Source organism: Dicentrarchus labrax, unplaced genomic scaffold (genome assembly GCF_905237075.1).
Source record: "Dicentrarchus labrax unplaced genomic scaffold, dlabrax2021, whole genome shotgun sequence".
In the NCBI taxonomy this organism is placed as follows: Eukaryota; Metazoa; Chordata; class Actinopteri; family Moronidae; genus Dicentrarchus; species Dicentrarchus labrax.
The window spans coordinates 31336676-31355756 of NW_026136721.1; the positions used below are offsets into that span (position 1 = coordinate 31336676).

Genomic DNA, 19081 nt, shown 5'->3' on the forward strand with positions numbered 1-19081 from the left:
AAGATAGAATCTCAGGTCCAGCTCATTAAAACATACTCCCAATTAACAGTCAATGCTCTCACCAGAGAGAGATAGAGGGAAAGAAAGGAATGTATGGAGTAATGGTGGTAGGTAGGTGATGCGTAGATGGAGCAGAACGTTTAAAAAATGCTAGTGGTTTCAAGAAGCAATGAAATAGTGCCTTTTTGAAAAAGCAAAATAGTTTATATCTGTGTCTGTGTGAGAGTGGGCGAAGGAAGAGGACAGTTAATAAAGTACAGTTTATGAACACTGTCAAGTCTTAATGACCTGTCTCTGTTTTATCAGCCACTTGGGAATGATTAACGCCACACAAATGTGTGTTTGCCTGTGTGCATGTGTGTGTAAGACAGATTGTAAGCCATCACTGCTTCAATGGTGTAGTCATTTGTCTGTTACAGCTTAATTTTAAAATAACTTAGAAGCACAGCTCGACTGTCAGGGCAGCTGCTGGCTACAGTTCCAATAAGACTCGAGCCATGGGAGCGGCTGGGAGCTCGTGCAGTGGTGGCCAGCTGGGCCACTGGCCAAAAAACGTTTCTGGTGTCACTCTTTCTCGCCCAGTGATAAGCCTGTTATCTTTGCCTCTCTTTTTCTGACCAATCAGATTTAATGCCACCACAGTGTTAGAGTGCCATTTGTAGCAGGCAGTGTGGCAGCTACTTAAAATTATAAGGAGTGATAAAGGTGTTGTATTTTCTTTTTTTTTTTAACCATTTATTGATTGATTAGAGCGTAAAGTGGAATGAGCTAGTCCATTACAAAGGGAATAGCACTCAAAATATTGTACTGATAAAACAAGTGTACAGCCCGTAGTACACATACAAACATTTATATCAAAATAGTAGCGGCAGGTACAATAACATATTCTACAGGTAACATAATCAGCATTTGTCTTAACCAAATAATGTAAATGCCCAATGAACATGCTGGCAAACAGACATTTTAAACCTTTCTTAAAGAACTTTTGTTTCTGGCAGTGAGTAATTAAGGAACCCAAAACATTCAAGCAAAAATGCCAGACGGTAACCTTTTTCAGATATTGTACTGTTAACACACTATTTTATGATGAACATTTTTTAGCACATTAATACGCAGTTTCGCAGTCATGCATAGTAATCCTTTAAAAGAGTTTGTTTAAAAACACCATCATCTTATCATTTACATACTGCATAAGGAATCACATATCCAATTAAATCATAACTTTAAAATGACATTCATTAATCATCATTAAGAAAAATATTGGCATGTTGGATGAATGAGGAGACTTACATTTCAAATGTCATCATGCTCCACCCATGAATACTGTGCCAACTACTCATTTTGGGAAAAATAATTCAACAAGGTTATCTTGCAGACTAAAGACCATTGCAGCCATTGATACTGCTGAGCCTTTGTGAGTTTGTGAATGAATGTGTTTAACTTTATCTGTCCCTGTGCAAAATACGTTGTATTATTACTGAAATGATTAAGATCCATTAGATCTTGAGTTCCTATCGTGTGTGTGTGTGTGTGTGTGTGTGTGTGTGTGTGTGTGTGTGTGTGTGTGTGTGTGTGTGTGTGTGTGTGTGTGTGTGTGTGTGTGTGTGTGTGTGTGTGTGTGTGTGTGTGTGTGTGTGTGTGTGTGTGTGTGTGTGTGTGTGTGTGTGCGTGCGTGCGCGTTCTTGTTCATGTGTGTAAGACAGAAGGCAACAAAATGAATATGAAACTAAAAAGGATAGATGAGTGGGTGTTTGGGAAAAGAAAGATTGCTTGCTGGGACTGAATTTCACTTTGCTCACTGACTGAAACAAAACACTCACTGATGTATCGCTGATAGCGATGAAGATAAACATGAGCAAAGCACTAATAAACAGTAAACAAAAAGACTGATGGGAATACAAGAGTGAATAAATTAACTGCATTTTCAGTGGATATGACTTTATGTACTTAAACCTTCAGAGAGAAATCTCGGAGTTGAAATCCCAGAGAAAGAAGAGAATGTTGACTCTGATTTCTCCTGACAGTTTCCTGTCCTGCCTGCCCTCAGGGTGTGTATGTGAATGTGTGTGTGTGTCTGTGCATGCACGTTTGTCTGTGCACGCTAGTTGGCGTCACTAGCTCCTTTGGTCGATGTTCGGAACATATGTCTGCTGTCTCCATGGTAACGTGATACATCAGAACCACACACACAAGTCCACCTGAGGTCATGAATATTCCTGAGCTGGAGACAATCTCTCCGTCTCTGCACAAACTCACAGCGGTTCACACGTTAATGTTGACTTTGTAACTCTGTGTTAATCACTTAAAGGACCAGTGTGTAGGATTGAGTGGCATCTAGGGTGAAGTTGAAGTAGCTGAACACCACCACCACTTGTATTTGATGACCTGGGAATCGGAACAGGCTGTGAAATGTGTAGGAGAAACAATGGTGGCCACAAAAGGCGCCACCTACAACCAGTGTTTAGTTTAGAAACATAGCAGTTCAACAACCTGCAGTGTCTATATATAAAAACAACTCATTCTAAGGTAACAAAAACACAACGACCACTATATTCAGGTTATTATACACAATGAAAACATACCTATGAATATTATTATTTAGTATCACAATCAGCTTTAAGTTAGAGACCAACTTGCAGTGAATGAATGGATGTTATTGATGAATATTTCTCAAAGGGAGTTTGCACATCAGATGCGGTTTTGAGGAGTACTATTGCAAGTTGTATGAAATTTCTGTGCTCCAGAGGGAGCTGCATGAATGTGATAGATTGTCTCGAATGTAGTCACTTGAGGCTGACAACTAGAAGTGTGGTGTGGCGTGTGGAGTTGAAAAGAAGAGATCTCCTGATCTCTGCTAAAGGCTAGCGTCTCAAGACTACATTAGCCACTACTAGCACTACTGGCGTTGTTTTGTGAGTAATGTAGGCACCAGGTTTAGACCAGGCAAAATGTGTAGAATAAAAAAAAGATATTTGGTTCTGCTTTATCAATTTTTATCCTATTTTTTTAAACCATCTATCGTGACCCTGACCGTTCTTTAGGAGTGCGATGCTAAATCAGTTTAATACTTTCTTTAATATATATATTTTTGGGGCTTTTATTGGCTTTTAATTGACAGTGATAGCTGAAGAGTGACAGGAAAGGGGGTGGCAGAGAGGGGATGACACGCAGCAAAGGGCCAAAGGTCGGAGTTGAACCTGTGGCCACTGCAACAGGACTCGGCCTTGGTATGTGGGGCGCCAGCTCTACCAGGTGAGCTGTCAGGGTTCCCTGAGTTTAGTCCTCTTTTAGGTTTTCCCTTTACTTCTCATGAAATAAAGATAACAGAGCTGCAGAGGGTGCACTTCAGTATCCTCTTGGCTACAGTGTTTAATTTTGTAAATACTCAAATGTGCTGCTGTTCTACAGTAAAAGGTCACTGATCTCATAAGTTTCCACTATTTGTGTTTGCTACCAAGACTATATTTTTTATAATTAGCCACCTAATCTCATAAACCAAAAAAACATCACTTTGACACAAGGACAAGGATTATAGAAAATGATCTATAGACACATATACTGTACAAGTGATGTACTGTATGGTGCAGCTTGAGTTACACAAACCATCTGTTTTTCTCTCAGTAGTCTAAAAATGAGGATGATGGGGGCACTTTTTATTATACGTGGCCTCCTGTTTGTGTATAACATGCAGACAATCTTGCACAACAATTAAAATGGCTGAGGGTTGCCATGGCAACTTGTGATTCAGTACTGAAAGATTTCTGCAATATTTCTAATTTTACTAAGAATAATCTCAAACTTAGAATGGATATATTTACATAATGTAATGCAGTTGCTCGTTGTTGGTTATGGATTTTCTTCCAAGATTTTCTTTTATACAAATCAGTCAGTTAAGTTAACTTACTTTTAACAAGCTGTAAACAATGTTTAATCTGTGATCTTCAACTTTACCGGCTGTAATAAAAAATATTGCCATAACAGTTATAGCTGTAGCATTAAATCTGTGGACTGGCCATACCACAAAATCATACTAATAGCTGTTTTCTAATTAGTATGCTTCTGCTAATGCAATCTTATGAAGTTATTGTTAATAATCTAAACTATAATTAAAATTGTGGTTCTTGTGAATTGTTTCAAATTGCACTTTTAATATAAACATGATTGAGTTCAGCTGTAACCGGCATCATGGTTTACATGGTGAAGTGAATGAATTCTCAAACTCATCAACTGTATGAATGAGCCAGATGAATTTTTAATAGCTGCACATTGTAACCAAATGGGAAGTTCCTTTAAACTAGATGTTGATGAAGTACCTGTACACCAGAGATAAAAGATTTATGTGTCACACATAACAAATAGATGAATAAACGGCCAAACATGGTCTGGACAGTACTTCACTGTGTTTGTATGTATATGAGCCAAATAGAGAGATGTATTAGCTTGGCAATTCCAACAAGCGGCATTACACATCTGCCCAAAACCGCATCTGTAACAGTAAATTTGTCGAGATAACAAACACAGCATCACTGCATATTCACAGTTAATTTGGAAAAACTTGCCTGTTGCTGAGTCTCCAACAGATAAATCTTGTTTACCAGCCCAGTTTGTTTTGTTTTGAGTCCTATCTGAAATGCATACTGCATATACCATTTTGTATAGAGTTCTGGCTGAAATTCACACTGCATATAAATACCCTTTTTCCTCCTCACTTGAAATAAGTTTCTTGTGAATTTAATGCCGGGAAATTCAGCCCAATGAATCTTTTTCTTTTCTATAATTGTTCCGGCTTTGTTGAACATAACACAGAGGTCAGCACACTGTCATTCTCTCTACTCTAACTAGCTGATTAATGAGCTGTCAATCTGACATCAAACATTACACCCAGGGCAGAGCTGTATTGCATATTTTGAGTTTTTTCTCTCTTGTGACAAAATGAAAATCCAAACACTTGAACCAGGACAAAAATATCATACAATTACAGTTTAAAAACCATCAGGGAAGCAGTTATTGATGGTATTTCTAGGAGCCTATGCCACCACCACAGTTAGAACGTATTGTGCGAGCATTTTGAGTTTCCTCTAGTTTTCTAATGCTCAGAAGGTGAAGTTTATGCCCAGATAAGAGAAATACAAAATAAACAAAACAACAAAGAGTTATGAGTTCTTTGAACATCTAGGCATGTTAAGTTTTATGGTGTCTTGTATTGACAACTGTAACTAATTCCATGTTTTATGTATTTATGCTAGTGAGTCGTTCAGTTAAGAGTGTTTATCATACTCCTCACAAAACAGTTCTCTGTTAGATGTATGTAGTCATTAGTTATTTATTGCTCAGACACATGAGCAACGCTTTAAAAACAGTAAACAAAAAGCTGATTAGAATATAAATATGGATAGAATTGCTGCTGATTTAATTATTTTTGGTGGGAGCTTTACTCCATCTCTCTCTCTCTTTCTCTTTCTCTTCTCTCTCTGACATCCTCCTCCCAACTGCAGAAAAATGCCAGAATCTGCATTTAAATTGAAAACTATTCATCTGCATATTTTTGATTATTCAATTAATTTGCCTTCTGTTTTTTTTTTTTTTTTTCACCCCCCCAATCAGCAGCTATGCCATGCAGTGGAACTGTTTATTGTTGGTGATGCTGCTGTTGGTGGGTCAGTGGCGTGTGTGTGTAAAGCAGAGGTGATGAAGGCAGAATCTGAAAAGAGGCAAGGGTTTAAATGAGGACTGAATAAAATTGTATTGGAGAGAGAGAGATCTGTGCAGCAGAGGGAAGAGAGATGAAGACAAAGAGGGTAAGATGGAGAAGAAAAGTCTCCTCATTAGTGGCAGAGAGCAGAGACAGAGGTCAACTGATCTGTGAACTGCATGTCATCACCTCAATATAGAGCCATCTGTCACATACGCACATGCACACACAGTCTGAGGACTCTATTTTAAACAGTACAGTTGCAAAGACCAACACAAAGCAGTATGTCATGACAGTAAGGACAGTGAAGCTGTCTTTAAGTATTTCATATAGGCGTTAACAGCTCTAAGAATTGTAATATAAATTGTAGGGGAGTGGTGATTAATCATTATCTTTTCAGCCACATTACTTGTCTTGCCAATCACAGTTAGACATAATGGAAACCGCTCATCAAATGGAAATGAGAAGGCAGAGAGCTTTTCAAAGTAGAAAAAAAAAACATTTGTTGTCTGAGGAACTCAGAAAGTGGAAAAAATGTATTAAAAATGTGCTTCCAAAAAAAAGTAGATGGTTTTACTTTTAAAGTTCAATTCATGTTTGAGCAGATGTCAAGTCTCCTGGGGTGGATGATAATAATAATAATAATAATAATAATCCAGATTAGTACAATAAAAATAAACAAAGCTCAGATCAAATTAGACCATGCAATTAAAGCACAGTAAAGGTTTGTGCAGTTTGTTGTTGATGTGATTAATAAGGTTGCTTTTAATCAGACATAATGTAGTTGCAGCCAAAACTGTGAATGAAGCAATAGTTTATTAAAGTCATTAATAAGATGGCATCCGTTGGCAACATTTCACTTATTACTATCCAGAGAGAATAGCCTGTTTGACTCACTGTTATTGAACAACATTAAAACGATTACAAGCACAATTTGGCTGTATCACATGTTTTATAAATACAAATTTTAACACCTTTTTAATCAGACAAACTGGAAAGAGGGCCATAACAGGATGGGTAAGAGAAAGACACAGTGGTAGAATATTGATGAGTAAATTGATTGAGTTGAATTTTAATTATTGAATAACAGCTGGGCCTGGCTGCTGTGTGTAGTTGTGGTTTGCAGCAATCCAGTATTTTGTTTGTGACAGTGGATCATGTGCACATCTTCAGGTGTGGCACTTTTCAAATCAAAAGCTACAGATAGAGTAACATGGCAGCCTTGTTGTTAGTGACACCAGTGTGAAAACAGGTGAGAATGACAGATGAGGTAAGAAAGTTTAAGAATTACCTGCTTTACTGGAATTCTTGCTATAGTTGCATTAGGTTTGTATTTCTGGCTCATGATGCTCCTGTAATGCATCTGCTAGCTGCTGGAGATAAGACTGCTGCTACATTTTTTTCCCCTATTGTCAACAAATTCCATTAAAAGACCAAAACCAACGATGCATTGGTCCATTGCTCAATACTTTCTAACTTACTGTCTGTGGCTTTCAGCCTCAAGCCCATTGTTTGCTACTGAAGACAAAATCAGGCCACATATATACCAAAACATTTCCTAAAGCAGTTGCAGGCTGTAGGTTTTAGCAAACTTTACTCAAAGAAAAGGAAATGTTGCATTTGTTGGGGACTAGTTTCAGCAGCAGATCTGATTCACATATTTAAGGCAGCAGGACAGTGTATGCATAACTGAATGGTGATGAAGGAACATGTCACCCGGTGCAACAGTGTGGCTCATTGATCTGTCTTTAATAGTTTTGGACATCAATATAGGTCTACAGCACAGAGGAATAAGATATATCAAATATTGGCTACACAGGAAATACCTGTTAGTAACATCTGGTTCATTGTTGCTTTCAGTCTTTTCAATATATTTGTTGACAATAAGAAACTCTTAGAATTAAAGGATAATTTAGTATTCTAGTAATTTAAATAAGCTTAGGGTTTTTACTTTTGGTCAGACAAAACAATATTTGAAGACACTTTGGCCTTAAGGAAATTGTGATGGGCATTTTTCTTTCTTTTGTTCAACAAATTTAAAGAATGAAAATAGTTGTCAGTCATTGGTTTCATGTGTTTCATTCTTACTGTCTAAGGGCGTGTGTGTACACCTTTACTCTGACCCTGTCTGCTTTGGGAGAGAAGCGTGATTGTCATTCAGGCAGCATGCAGCTCCTTGTTTGGATGAGGTCACTATAAAGCCCCGCCCTGCATCTCAAGCCAGGAAGTATCGATTTCCTTTAATTGGATGGATAAATGAAAGGAGGGGATGAACGGGATAGCACTGCCCCTCTTCATGAGTTGTATCCTTCTCAGATTTTGTTAGCAAGTTTGTCTTGGATTCTTACCGCTAGAAGTTTTCTTCAGTCTCAGGTTGTTTTTATGCTGGATGAGTTTGGTACCCTCCCGTAGGAGGAACCTGTGATATTGTTGTGTACCTTGACCTGACATTGTATTTTTTTATTCATCTCACTCCCTGTGCTGAATGAGGGAGATCCAGTTGTTTTCAAATACAAACAGAACCTTGTTGTTTTCATAAAGGTCAGATATTGTTTAAAACACTTTTTGGTGAAGTGTGAATATGCAAATCGGCATTGATAAGGTCAGTATTTGAATAAAGCTGATTTTTATTTTAAAAACCTTGCCCTGACCTTTCATTAACTTTTTTTGAATTTTTTCCTGCATAAGGAAAGAGAAACGTGACAATAAATGTAACAAGTTGCCATATGTGTAGCCCTCTGGGTCACATTTGTTTTAAATCTGGTTCTCTTTTAACCATTAAAAAATGCTTTATTCCCCTTGTGATTGCAACTTTTTAAGAACCCCTGTATAATACACCACGTTTAATTTTAATCAAAAACTATTAATGGATTAGTCTGGCATTAACAATGATAACAAGCAGAAATGACTCAACCACTCCATCTGTATTCTAGTGCAAGATGTTTTAACATACGTGAACAGAATCACATAATTGTTGCCAAGTACTTCATTAGGCAGATTAGTGAATATAAGTACAGCTAAATTTATTGTCATTTAGGCAGCCAGGTAGAGGCCCTCTGTGGCACATTACCAGAACAAACATGCTCATTCCATTAATTCATTCTTAAATCACTTGTACATTGATATTTGTGTTCCAACTGTCAATCAGTTGAAGAACATTTTACACAGGTTGTGTATCAGAACAATAACTTTTGTTTAAGAAAGTTTACCCAAAAAGAATTCAACAACATTATAAAAACATCAATTATTTTTACACTGGTCAGACACAGAAACACAGCACATTTATCTTAAAAAAAAGAGAGAAGCTATCAGTGAATTTTGCAGTTGTTGTTGTTCGGTGGTGTAACGGAATTTTCCTCCATGGATTACTGGCTGAATGTAGATTGTGCTATTATAGAAGAGCTAGGAGAAACCATCTTTTCTCAACCATCCATGGCATGACAATCACTATTGTTGTAGACTTTTACCCTGTAATGCAAAACTATCTGGGTGTAGCAGGTAGAGAGGGAAAGAGGATACAATGAAGATAAATTACAACATCATTACACACATCGTCACAAAGTAACTCCTGGAATGCTTTCGAAATGAGATCATTTACATACCGTATGAGTGTTGAGTTGCGTATAAGAATTAGAGATGGCCGACGATTCTCATCTAAACTGTTAGTGTTCATATGAAGTTGACGAATACCTGCATTCACACGGGAGATATTTTTTCTTTCACTAGAAACTAGAAGAAGTAATTAAATCAACAAAGTTGTGACAGTCTTTCACTGGTACAAGTGAGAGAACTTGAAAGCTGGACTAAAGCTTACCTGTACAGTATACACAAATCTGGGGAAGTACAGAAAATGAACAAGTCACCATTGCTAGGGTGGCGTCTTCCTACATTGTGCGTGCATTCGAAGGCGAGCTGTCCTAAGAAGTGTACAATTTTCTACTTTTCCATTTACTTTCGGTGTAACATTACAACAATGTCTAGGAAATCGTGAAAAAAAAGACAATGTACGTCAGGAAGAATGGCCCTGCATAAGACTGTAGACTTCGCAGAGAAACAAGATGTTAACATTACGCATGGTTAATTAATCTTGAATACCTATGAAAAAACATGAAATTGTGTTTAAGTTTTATTTCAATACAACTGGTCTGTGATGATTAGATGCAATTCTTGATTAACTATGCTAGCTATCTAGTACAAAAGTATTACACTGTACATCACTTGAAATGTGGCAGAGTTTTTTTTTCTATTTCTGGCTATTGTAACAAACGTCTTATTCACTTAAATAATAATCCAAACAAAAACAGGGATTTATTCATCTTATATCAAACATATCGGGTATGGAATGAATCTGTAGATGCTCTGGTTTAAGACGAGACCAAGCATTTCTATATATGTTTTTGCACCAAGGTCATAATATGGCCTTCAACAGACTAGGTAAGACTTGTTTTTAGCCTAGAAGTTGTTGATCACCTGCACCTCTACCAGCCGGTAATAGGGTTGAGGACTTGAAGTCGGTATAAAACAGAACAGTCAATATAATGTTTTTTTTTTAAAGATTTGTCCGAAAGTATGAATCACTGCAACCATGAGTCTCTGAGCATACATTCATAAATGTGCACCAAAAAATCAAACTGATGGGTCCACTAGGGACACGCGCACACATACAACCGAACGCGTGATCCCCTGTGGGTTTTACACCCGGCAGAGATAACTAGTACAAAATGAGTGACATTCCCTTTAGCCTCAGTTGTACTGTGTGTTTACTGCTAATTAGCAAATGTTAGTGTCACGGTCACAGCAATAGTGTCATGGCATTGTCGGTGTGAGTATGTTAGCATGCTGATGTTAGCATTAAGCTCAAGGCCCCGCTGGATAGCCATTAGCTTGGCTGTAGACTCTGAGTCTGTAAATAACGGGCAAGTTGAAACGAAAGCTGCCTGTCTTAACCTCAACATGTTACAATGCTTGCAACCCTGCAACGCTAGTTTGATACGTGCAAGGCTTCAGTCATGAGCTAAGGTTTTGTTTTTTGATGCGCCAACAACGAATTAAGTACAGTTAAAACATTTTGAAGCACGTGTTCCTCATTATCAGAATCAGAATCCGATTTATTGCCAGGTAGGTTTGTACACATACTCTTCTAGAGTGACTCCGATACACAAATGCATTTTTTCTACAAGGGGGGTCGTCTGCAGCCAATCAGATGTCTCACTCCTTTACAGCCAATCACATGAGTGCCTCACGAAAAAAGGAAATATGGCGTCTGGAAGCGGCAACCGAGACAATTTAAGTGTAAGTGAAACAAAACGTTGTTTCACTTAGACATAAATTGTCGGGGTTGCCGCTTCCAGACACCGTGTTTCCTTTTTTTCGCTGCCATCTCCTCTGGCCCATCTAGATCGTGATCTAGATCCATATCATTCGTGCATATCATCATCATATCCGTTGCGCCCTGTAATGACGTCAGTTAAAAACCCCTCGTGGGGAGGCACTCATGTGATTGGCTGTAAAGGAGTGAGACATCTAAATGGCTGCAGACGGCCCCCTTGTAGAAAAAATGCATTTGTGTATCGGAGTCACTCTAGAAGAGTCTCAAAATTCCACACACAAATGCAGGGAGGTTTACAAATTAAAAGCACTGAGACAAATGCGCGTTTGACAATTCATATATCAATGTAACAACGTCCGAGTATGTATTTGATGAAAATTGCAAATACCTGACGATTTGTACATTTGTGAATTTTTATTGCACATATTTAAAACAAGAAATATTTGTGTGCGCATCACAAATATGTTTACAAATCTTATTTTTATATGTGTTATTTTTTTTTTTTACTTATATATGGATTGAAGCATATTTGTATGTACACTGAAAATGCATTTGTGTATCGAGTCTGGCTCCATAGTGGTGGTGCATAAAATATACAATCACACAACAATCACACACAAAAAATAGAGAACTTTTAATATATAAATAAATAAAGATATGATTAGATTAGAACATTAAGATTAGAAGATTAGAGCATTAACTTACTGGAAAGTGACTTTAAATGTAAAGTTTAATTGTGTTGTTGCTGAGGCAACTGTATGAACAGTGTTCAGGCAGAATGGTGAGTCTGCTGGTATTAACTGATTCTCCCTCTCCTACCAACCTCTTTGTGTTACACTCTTTCTCTGTCTCAGACCCAGAGCACTGCCGCTTCAGTTTTGTGTCTAAAACCTTTTCTACAATGTGTAAATCTTTATAACCTTTGCTCAGCCACCTACCTGTTTATGTGTGCGTGTCTGTTCGCACATTTGGCCACTTGAAATCCAAATGTTACATGGGGGCACTAGTGTTTCTCCAGACAATGATGGTGTTATCTTAGCTTTCCTTTCCAACTGACTGTGGGAGGCCTCACCATCCTCGGCTCCCATAGGCCTCCATAAACCCGTCCACTGTGTCTCACACGCACATACACCCACTCATAAAAGTCTAAGTCTGTTCTGAGGACAAACTTCAGCAGAAGGTGTTTCAGACACAGAGATCTCCATGGTAACTGCTAGCAGTGTTTTTCTTTGATGTATGTGTTCCATGTTCCCAGAGCCCCAGCAGTTTTTAGAGCCGTGTGCACACACGTGTTTGTGTGTGATGAGAGTAGCAGCCCGAGGATATGGCCTAGCTTTCAGACAGCCGTGCAAGAAAAGAAGACACCAGGGACGGTCAGGGAAACGGAGCCATTGACAGTAGTCATGAGAAAGCTGGTGTGATTAGAAAAGCCTTTGGTTTGCCTCACTGCAGTGTCCAGGTCTGTGTAGTAAACACTGATTTAGAATGAAATCAAGACCACATGTAAGGAGTAATGCTTGAAGAGGTGACCATAACCTTGTTGCTGTGAGGTGTCCTTACATAAAATGTTTTACAGCCCCCGCTGGTAATTGGAAAATAAGTATTTTCTGTGGCCATGGCACAAATCAGCTTAATTTGTCTGCAAGAAATGAAACGTCTAGGTGTTGTTTTCTTTGCCACTGTTGAAGTTGGTCCATTAAAATCATGTCCTTATTTTACTGAGAAAATCACTATTAAAGTCACAGTAGGAATATTCAAATGTAGGAAGCAGATTGGACCTCCTTTGAATTGAAGAAGATTGTTTACCACCTCACCATCTATTCATACATCAGATCCAGAAGACACAACTTATTGTTAAATAAATAATATTAAACTTCTTGATCATGACCCAATTCAAGACAGGAGTGTACATTTAATCTTGAAAGTAGCTGTATGCCGGGTGTCACGGCGGGCTAGTAGTCTAAGATGCTTACCACGTAACCGCAACGAATCCAGCTGGAACCTTTGTTGCATGTCATCCTCACCCTCTCCCTAATTTCCCATCTACAGCCTCTTGACTTTATAAAAAAAAGGTCAATTGCCAATAAATACTAATGGAAAAAATAAAACACAATGCCACAAGGGTCTTATGACTTGTTAGAAAATAATGAAAAAAGTTGTTATTAAAGAGCAACTTATATCCCACATTAGCTTGAACACTCCACATTTACGGACAATAAGCTAATGTTTTGTGCTTATTAATATTTTTGCAACATTATTGTACAGTTTTCTTAAAAAAAAAAACATCGAAACAGCAAGTCCTTCTATCTGTGTCTCTCAAGCACTCTCCGTACTACGTTTAGCCTCGGTTTAGCATTGTGCAGTCAGCTAGCAAATGTCATTAGTTCAGTTATCCTCTCCTGTCACCCATTAGAGATTTGTGGATGTTCACACAAAAGTGAACAGCTGAGTTCACCTCATCCTGTTGTGTGTGAGGAAGCACACTAATTGGTTTATCAAGTAGGATTAACTTTTTATTATTTATTTGCATCAGCTACACTACTCTCCAATGTCCTATTTCTGCAATCTGTTCAGTTTTCAAATGAGAATGCTCGAGTCAAAATCCTGTTTTTTATCTTTTTTTTTGTTTAAAGTTATTGAGCTCCAAATCCCTCTCTGTGGGTGAACATTAACTGAGTTGGACTTGCAGTAAAAAAAGTGTCCACGTGGGAAATAATGTAGTGCAGTATTACAGTAAATCTTTCTCTGTTAATCTTATCCCATTCATTTTTCTTGTCTTGTGGTCTTTTCTTGTCGTTTTCTTATTTCATTTATTTTCCGTTTGCCATCTGCCTCATAAGTCTTCTCACGATACTTGTCAAGTAAAGATCTGTGTCTCTTACACACATTGACACAGGACATGTCTCAGACATCTCCATATCTTCCCAGCATGTCATGGGACTCCGCTCCTCACTACCTTCCTCCCTCCCTGGAATGCTTTAATTACTTTATCCCTCGTTTCTCTCCTCATCCCTTTCTCCTTCACTCCATTGCCCCGAGCTGCTCCTCATTCCTTTTAATTAATCCACACAGATTTAGACACCTTCACCCTGCTGTGAATGCGTACACACACACACACACACACACACACACACACACACACACACACACACACACACACACACACACACACACACATATATACACTCTTGGTAATCCCCTGTAGACAATAACAACTTTAAGTGATGTTGCTTCACTTTGAAAGTTTACCTCTGGAGATGGATGTAGTTAAAAAACCCAGGTCTCATTGTTTGATATTGTGTATTGTCTTTTGATGCCTCTGTGCTTCAATGTGTGTGTGCGTGTGTGTGTGTGTGTGTGTGTGTGTGTGTGTGTGTTCAGGGCTCCAATGGAAGCATGCAGCTCATGGAGACAGAGTTCTCTAAAACTCTGGGAGAGATGGTGGCCCTTCATCTGCATCACCAGAAGAGCATCCCAGCGTTCCTCTCTGCTGTGACCCTCGACCTCTTCAGCCGCCAAACTACGATCTGAAGTAATGTGACACCATATCAGACACAACGGTGTAGCATTGAATATTGGATCAGTTTTTAATTTCCTGTGTTTTTCCACTCTCCTCCTTGCATTGTTTTTTTCTGTCTCATACGATATTCACAAAGTCTTCAAAATGTGCCGGTACTTCTCGACAACTGACATATGAATCATGCAGTCAGTGCTGTGTTGTGGAGGATAAACACCTTGTTTGATGGAATACTTCCAACTTACATTCAAATGGCTATGAAAACAGCTTCCTATTTGTACGCTGAATATTTTATCAATAAAATGTTGACAAATATAATTTTTTCTCAATATACCATAGCTGTCATGAAAATGACATACTAAAAACAGTGACATTTGGCTTTTGAAGTATTTTTTCAGGTATATATGGAGCAAGAGAAACATTTGTATGGTTCTCTGTATGTGCAGTGATGTGTTTTGTATGGTCTTTACCAAGGCTGAGTCTTTGTTGACTGTTTTTATTCTGCCTTTTTTGTCCTCTCTCTTGGGGCCTTGTATGAAAGGTTTCACACAGATGCTTTGTGGTTACAGCTAGTCCAAGCCACTCCAAAGATAGTGATAAAGGAATCCATTTGAGTGCAAAATCTGTGGATTTTATTGTTTTCCTTTTTTCACATTCTTGTCTTGGCATATATATATATATATATATATATATATATATATATATATATATATATATATATATATATATATATATATATATATATAAATGTGAAGTACTTTTTCATCAATATCTAATTTAGTTATGCCATACATATGATTTTATTATTTTAAATAATAATAATGTTCTTGAATTGATAAAAGTCTAAACAGAAGTTTCCTGCACATCTCTTTCTGGTCGTTTCCGTTAGAAGGGAGAATAAGAGCCGACCTTGCCTTCCTCACAACACATTTTAAAATTCTCAGTATGGTTTGGCCATGAGGAAAAATTCGATATTTGATCTGTAATAACCTCCCCCGAAGTACACGGTACATAAGCGCAACAGGCATTAGTGTGCTCAAACGTGGAGAGTTTGAAAGTGTTACCACTTGGATGTATAGCGTGCCCTGTTGACCTCACCAAGCTTGTCTAATGTTTTTTTCATTTGTGCAAGATGGACAAATAGTCATGACACCACTCCGGTCGGTTATTATAAATGGGAAATTGAAAAAAAAAAAGTAATTGATGAAGGTAAGGCTGTTTGCTGCCTTTTAAAAATGCAAACGCTTTAAATCACATGTTGGCTCGATGCACATCGCATGAAAGGAAACACGTCAGTTTAACGACAATGTGCTAGTTTAGGATTATATTGCATGAGTTGCTTTTTATTTTTATTTGAACAAATTACAGGTTAGTGCTTTGAACAATTTTCTTCTTTTAAGTGTGCCAGCTTTATCAAATAAATCTGTTTTTGTACCGTATACACATTTGTTTTTTCCTCTCCTCTTCTTCTTCACACACAAAGTAGGGATTGGACTAAGAAAACACACACACACACACACACACACACACACAAAAACAGATCACTAGGGATGCTTTAATGTTTGATATGTTAATATTTGTTGAGAACCTAAAATGCTTACTGTTGTAACCTTTATAACACAGAAACAAGTCATAGGTTATGAATTTTGATTTTGATAAACTATAAAATTTTCCTGTTACGAATTTAGTTAATGATCGTGCCTATGTGTGTTGGCGTGAGTATGAACATGAGACAAGACGAGAGAATTTCTGAGGCAGCAATAAAGAGAAATGGCAGAAATACACATGGGGTGAAGAGGAAGCAAGGGACCAATCCAATAAAACTGAGAAACAAAAGGAAGTGAACTGACTCTAAAGCCACTTATCACAGCAACAATATAAGAACTCCAGCTGGTGCAGCCATATGTCTCAAGAGAAAACCTATTCTCCTTTACAGTACATGCCACATACTGTCCTTGTTTTTTTCCACACCCTCATTCATTTTCACAACACAGCACATCTTCTGCACACCCCACAGCTCACACCTAGAGGTAATATTTTAGAGGGTTTCATATAAGCTGCACTTGAGCATACAAAATTCTCCTTCAGCATTTTGTGATGTACTGCTTTGTACTGCTTTGTAACTGCACTGTCTGCAGCCGATGAAATTACTGTACCTTCTGACTGGTTTAAATTTGAAAATGAAAATGTAATCAATAAAAACTGACTATTAGAGAACCAGACTTGAAATACTGTACATTCTGCAGCAACATGTAACTGTAGTAACTCACTGACTGTACATTTTACCATGACAAAACCATATCCCGAGGCTGTGACAAACTGGAAGATTCAATGACAATTCTCACCACCTTGTTGTTGTTGCATGGCCCTGTGACCCTGGGTGCTGTGTTGTCAGCTGTCACGGTTCCTGTAGATTCTCCAAAGGCTGTTAGTGCCAGGTGAGCGGCAAGGCTAAGTGTGATTCAAAGACCTCTGTGGAACAGTGCCTTCGTGAAAGAGCAACGTCAACAGGGACTCCTGGAAGGGGAGCTTGCAGCCAAGTGTCTGGGACCTTGTTCAGACTACGTTCATGCTGACATTAGCCCTGCGCTAAATAACACAACCCCTCTTTCATTTGAATAACACTGAGGGCGTCAGCAAAAGAGAAACGCAGGGTTTTCCAACGAAAAAGTTTAAACGGGCTCAACCTTTGCTGCAGCGCATTGCGACGTCATCCAGCTGTCTAGAGCAGTAAAATCCTTTCTTAGATTATAAACCACTGTGCAGTGTTTAGCATCTGATAAACGTCATGGCTCTATTACACTAACTGGACCTCCTATAATATATTTCAGTGCCTCACCAGTACCTGAAGCCAGGTCCACTAATGCAGCCTTTTGTCTGAACATCCACTAAGTGGGATTCAGAGACCCGTATCTGCCCAGACTAGGATTCCGGGAGACCCTTGGGAGTGTAGCATGTACTAGCTCTTGGGAAGTGAAATGTAACCTCTGTCACTGCTGTGCAAGGAGCCCGGGCTTGTGGAGCACAAACTCCCAGCTGGAGGCTGGACTTTCTTTTTCTGGTGGTCCCCAGGGTCAAGGTTGCTGGCGGAAGTTGTGGCCAGAAGATTGCTGGTATCTGTGTTGGTGGCAAAAACACATTGCTGGATGCTATCAGTGCAGGAAGCTTAATTTTTATACACTCAAAAATGGCAGCCAGCAAAATCACGGCATGGTCATTTGACAAAGTGTGGATGTATCAACACCATACTGATATCCGTAGTTATAACAGTAGACTCTCCTGTGTCTGTGTCTGTGTCTGTGTCTGTGTCTGTGTCTGTGTGTGTGTGTGTGTGTGTGTGTGTGTGTGTGTGTGTGTGTGTGTGTGTGTGTGTGTGTGTGTGTGTGTGTGTGTGTGTGTGTGTGTGTAGATAGTGTGTGAAAGGGAGGGAGAGAGTGTTAAAGGTGAGCAGTGAGGTTGTAAATCTACAGTGTATGTTATACTGTCAGTGAATGAAGGCTGCAGTTTCTCAAGACCAAAGTAAAAGCCCCCTGTTCTTCCCTGGTTGTTTCCCAACTGCGTCACTATGACGATCAGCTCCACCAACTCAGATGAGGGAGGAGGTCATGGAATTGGACTTATCTGACAAACTGTCAGTCGGCACAGGCGGGGGGGAGACATTGTCCTGTCTTTCCTAGACAGTTCTAGCAGAGGAGAATGGCTGACCACCAAGAGATACGTTGTATGGTGGAAGGAGCACTTTGAGGCTGAACCTTTCCAGCACACCCTCTGTGGAGGAAGCAAAGTCAGAAATGCCAGACCATCAGAACTCCTAGGTGTATTATTGTGCTTGCACAATGGCCACTAGCTACAGGCGAAAAGAGAAGCTGCGTTTAAACAGTCCTTCATTTTTTAAAGGTTTTTCTTGTAGTCAGTTTAACCCACGGTTAGCTTAATTTCACCAGTGAGAATTAACCGACGCAGGAGTAAAATAAAAGGAGAAAGGAATGAGTTTCTGTACCTCATGAAAATAAATGTTTGTTCCACAATTGGTAGTGAATGCCACATCATTAGTATGATGTTACAATCTAGAAACATGCATAAATAACAGTGAAAGAAGCAACTCTATGGCTTTAATGTTTGAGTTCTGCCTACAGAGAAAGAATACGAAGACTTCCTCTATTCAGCTTTAATCTACGTTATTTCCATTTCTCTTTCACTACCTGTTCAATCCTTGTTTTTTCCACCTGCCCCTCATCCTCTCTGCTCATCCCACTTCTTTCCACTCTTTTATTCATTCCTTTATCTTTATTTCATCAGCCCATCATCTCTCAGTCGAAAACAATTAGTACACCCCCTGATATCTCATTAACTATAAATGAGGTGGTAGAGCGAGGTTGAAAATACAAAAGCAGAGATTTTTTAACTCTGCAGCATACATCAGAGTTCACACATACAAACACACACCAAATCCTCATTGAGCAGTCAACAACCAATTTTGATGGTGTGTTTTAAAAAAAATAGGCAGCCAAAGTAATTTCAGGGCAGCGCTAAATCTTTAAAA

The 19081-nt window shown here is 38.7% G+C and overlaps 1 protein-coding gene across 3 annotated transcripts in view; it reads left to right on the forward strand.

Annotated features, from left to right (window-relative positions):
• mad1l1 (mitotic arrest deficient 1 like 1) overlaps positions 1-16755 on the forward strand; it is a 54652-nt gene extending 37897 nt beyond the window's left edge. For all 3 annotated transcript variants that reach the window (XM_051386599.1, XM_051386600.1, XM_051386601.1), the window contains one exon: positions 14403-16755. In XM_051386599.1, coding sequence (XP_051242559.1) covers positions 14403-14552 — 150 coding nt within the window. In that variant the 3' untranslated portion in view covers positions 14553-16755. The remainder of the gene's footprint in view (positions 1-14402) is intronic.
• The last annotated feature ends 2326 nt before the right edge of the window (positions 16756-19081 follow it).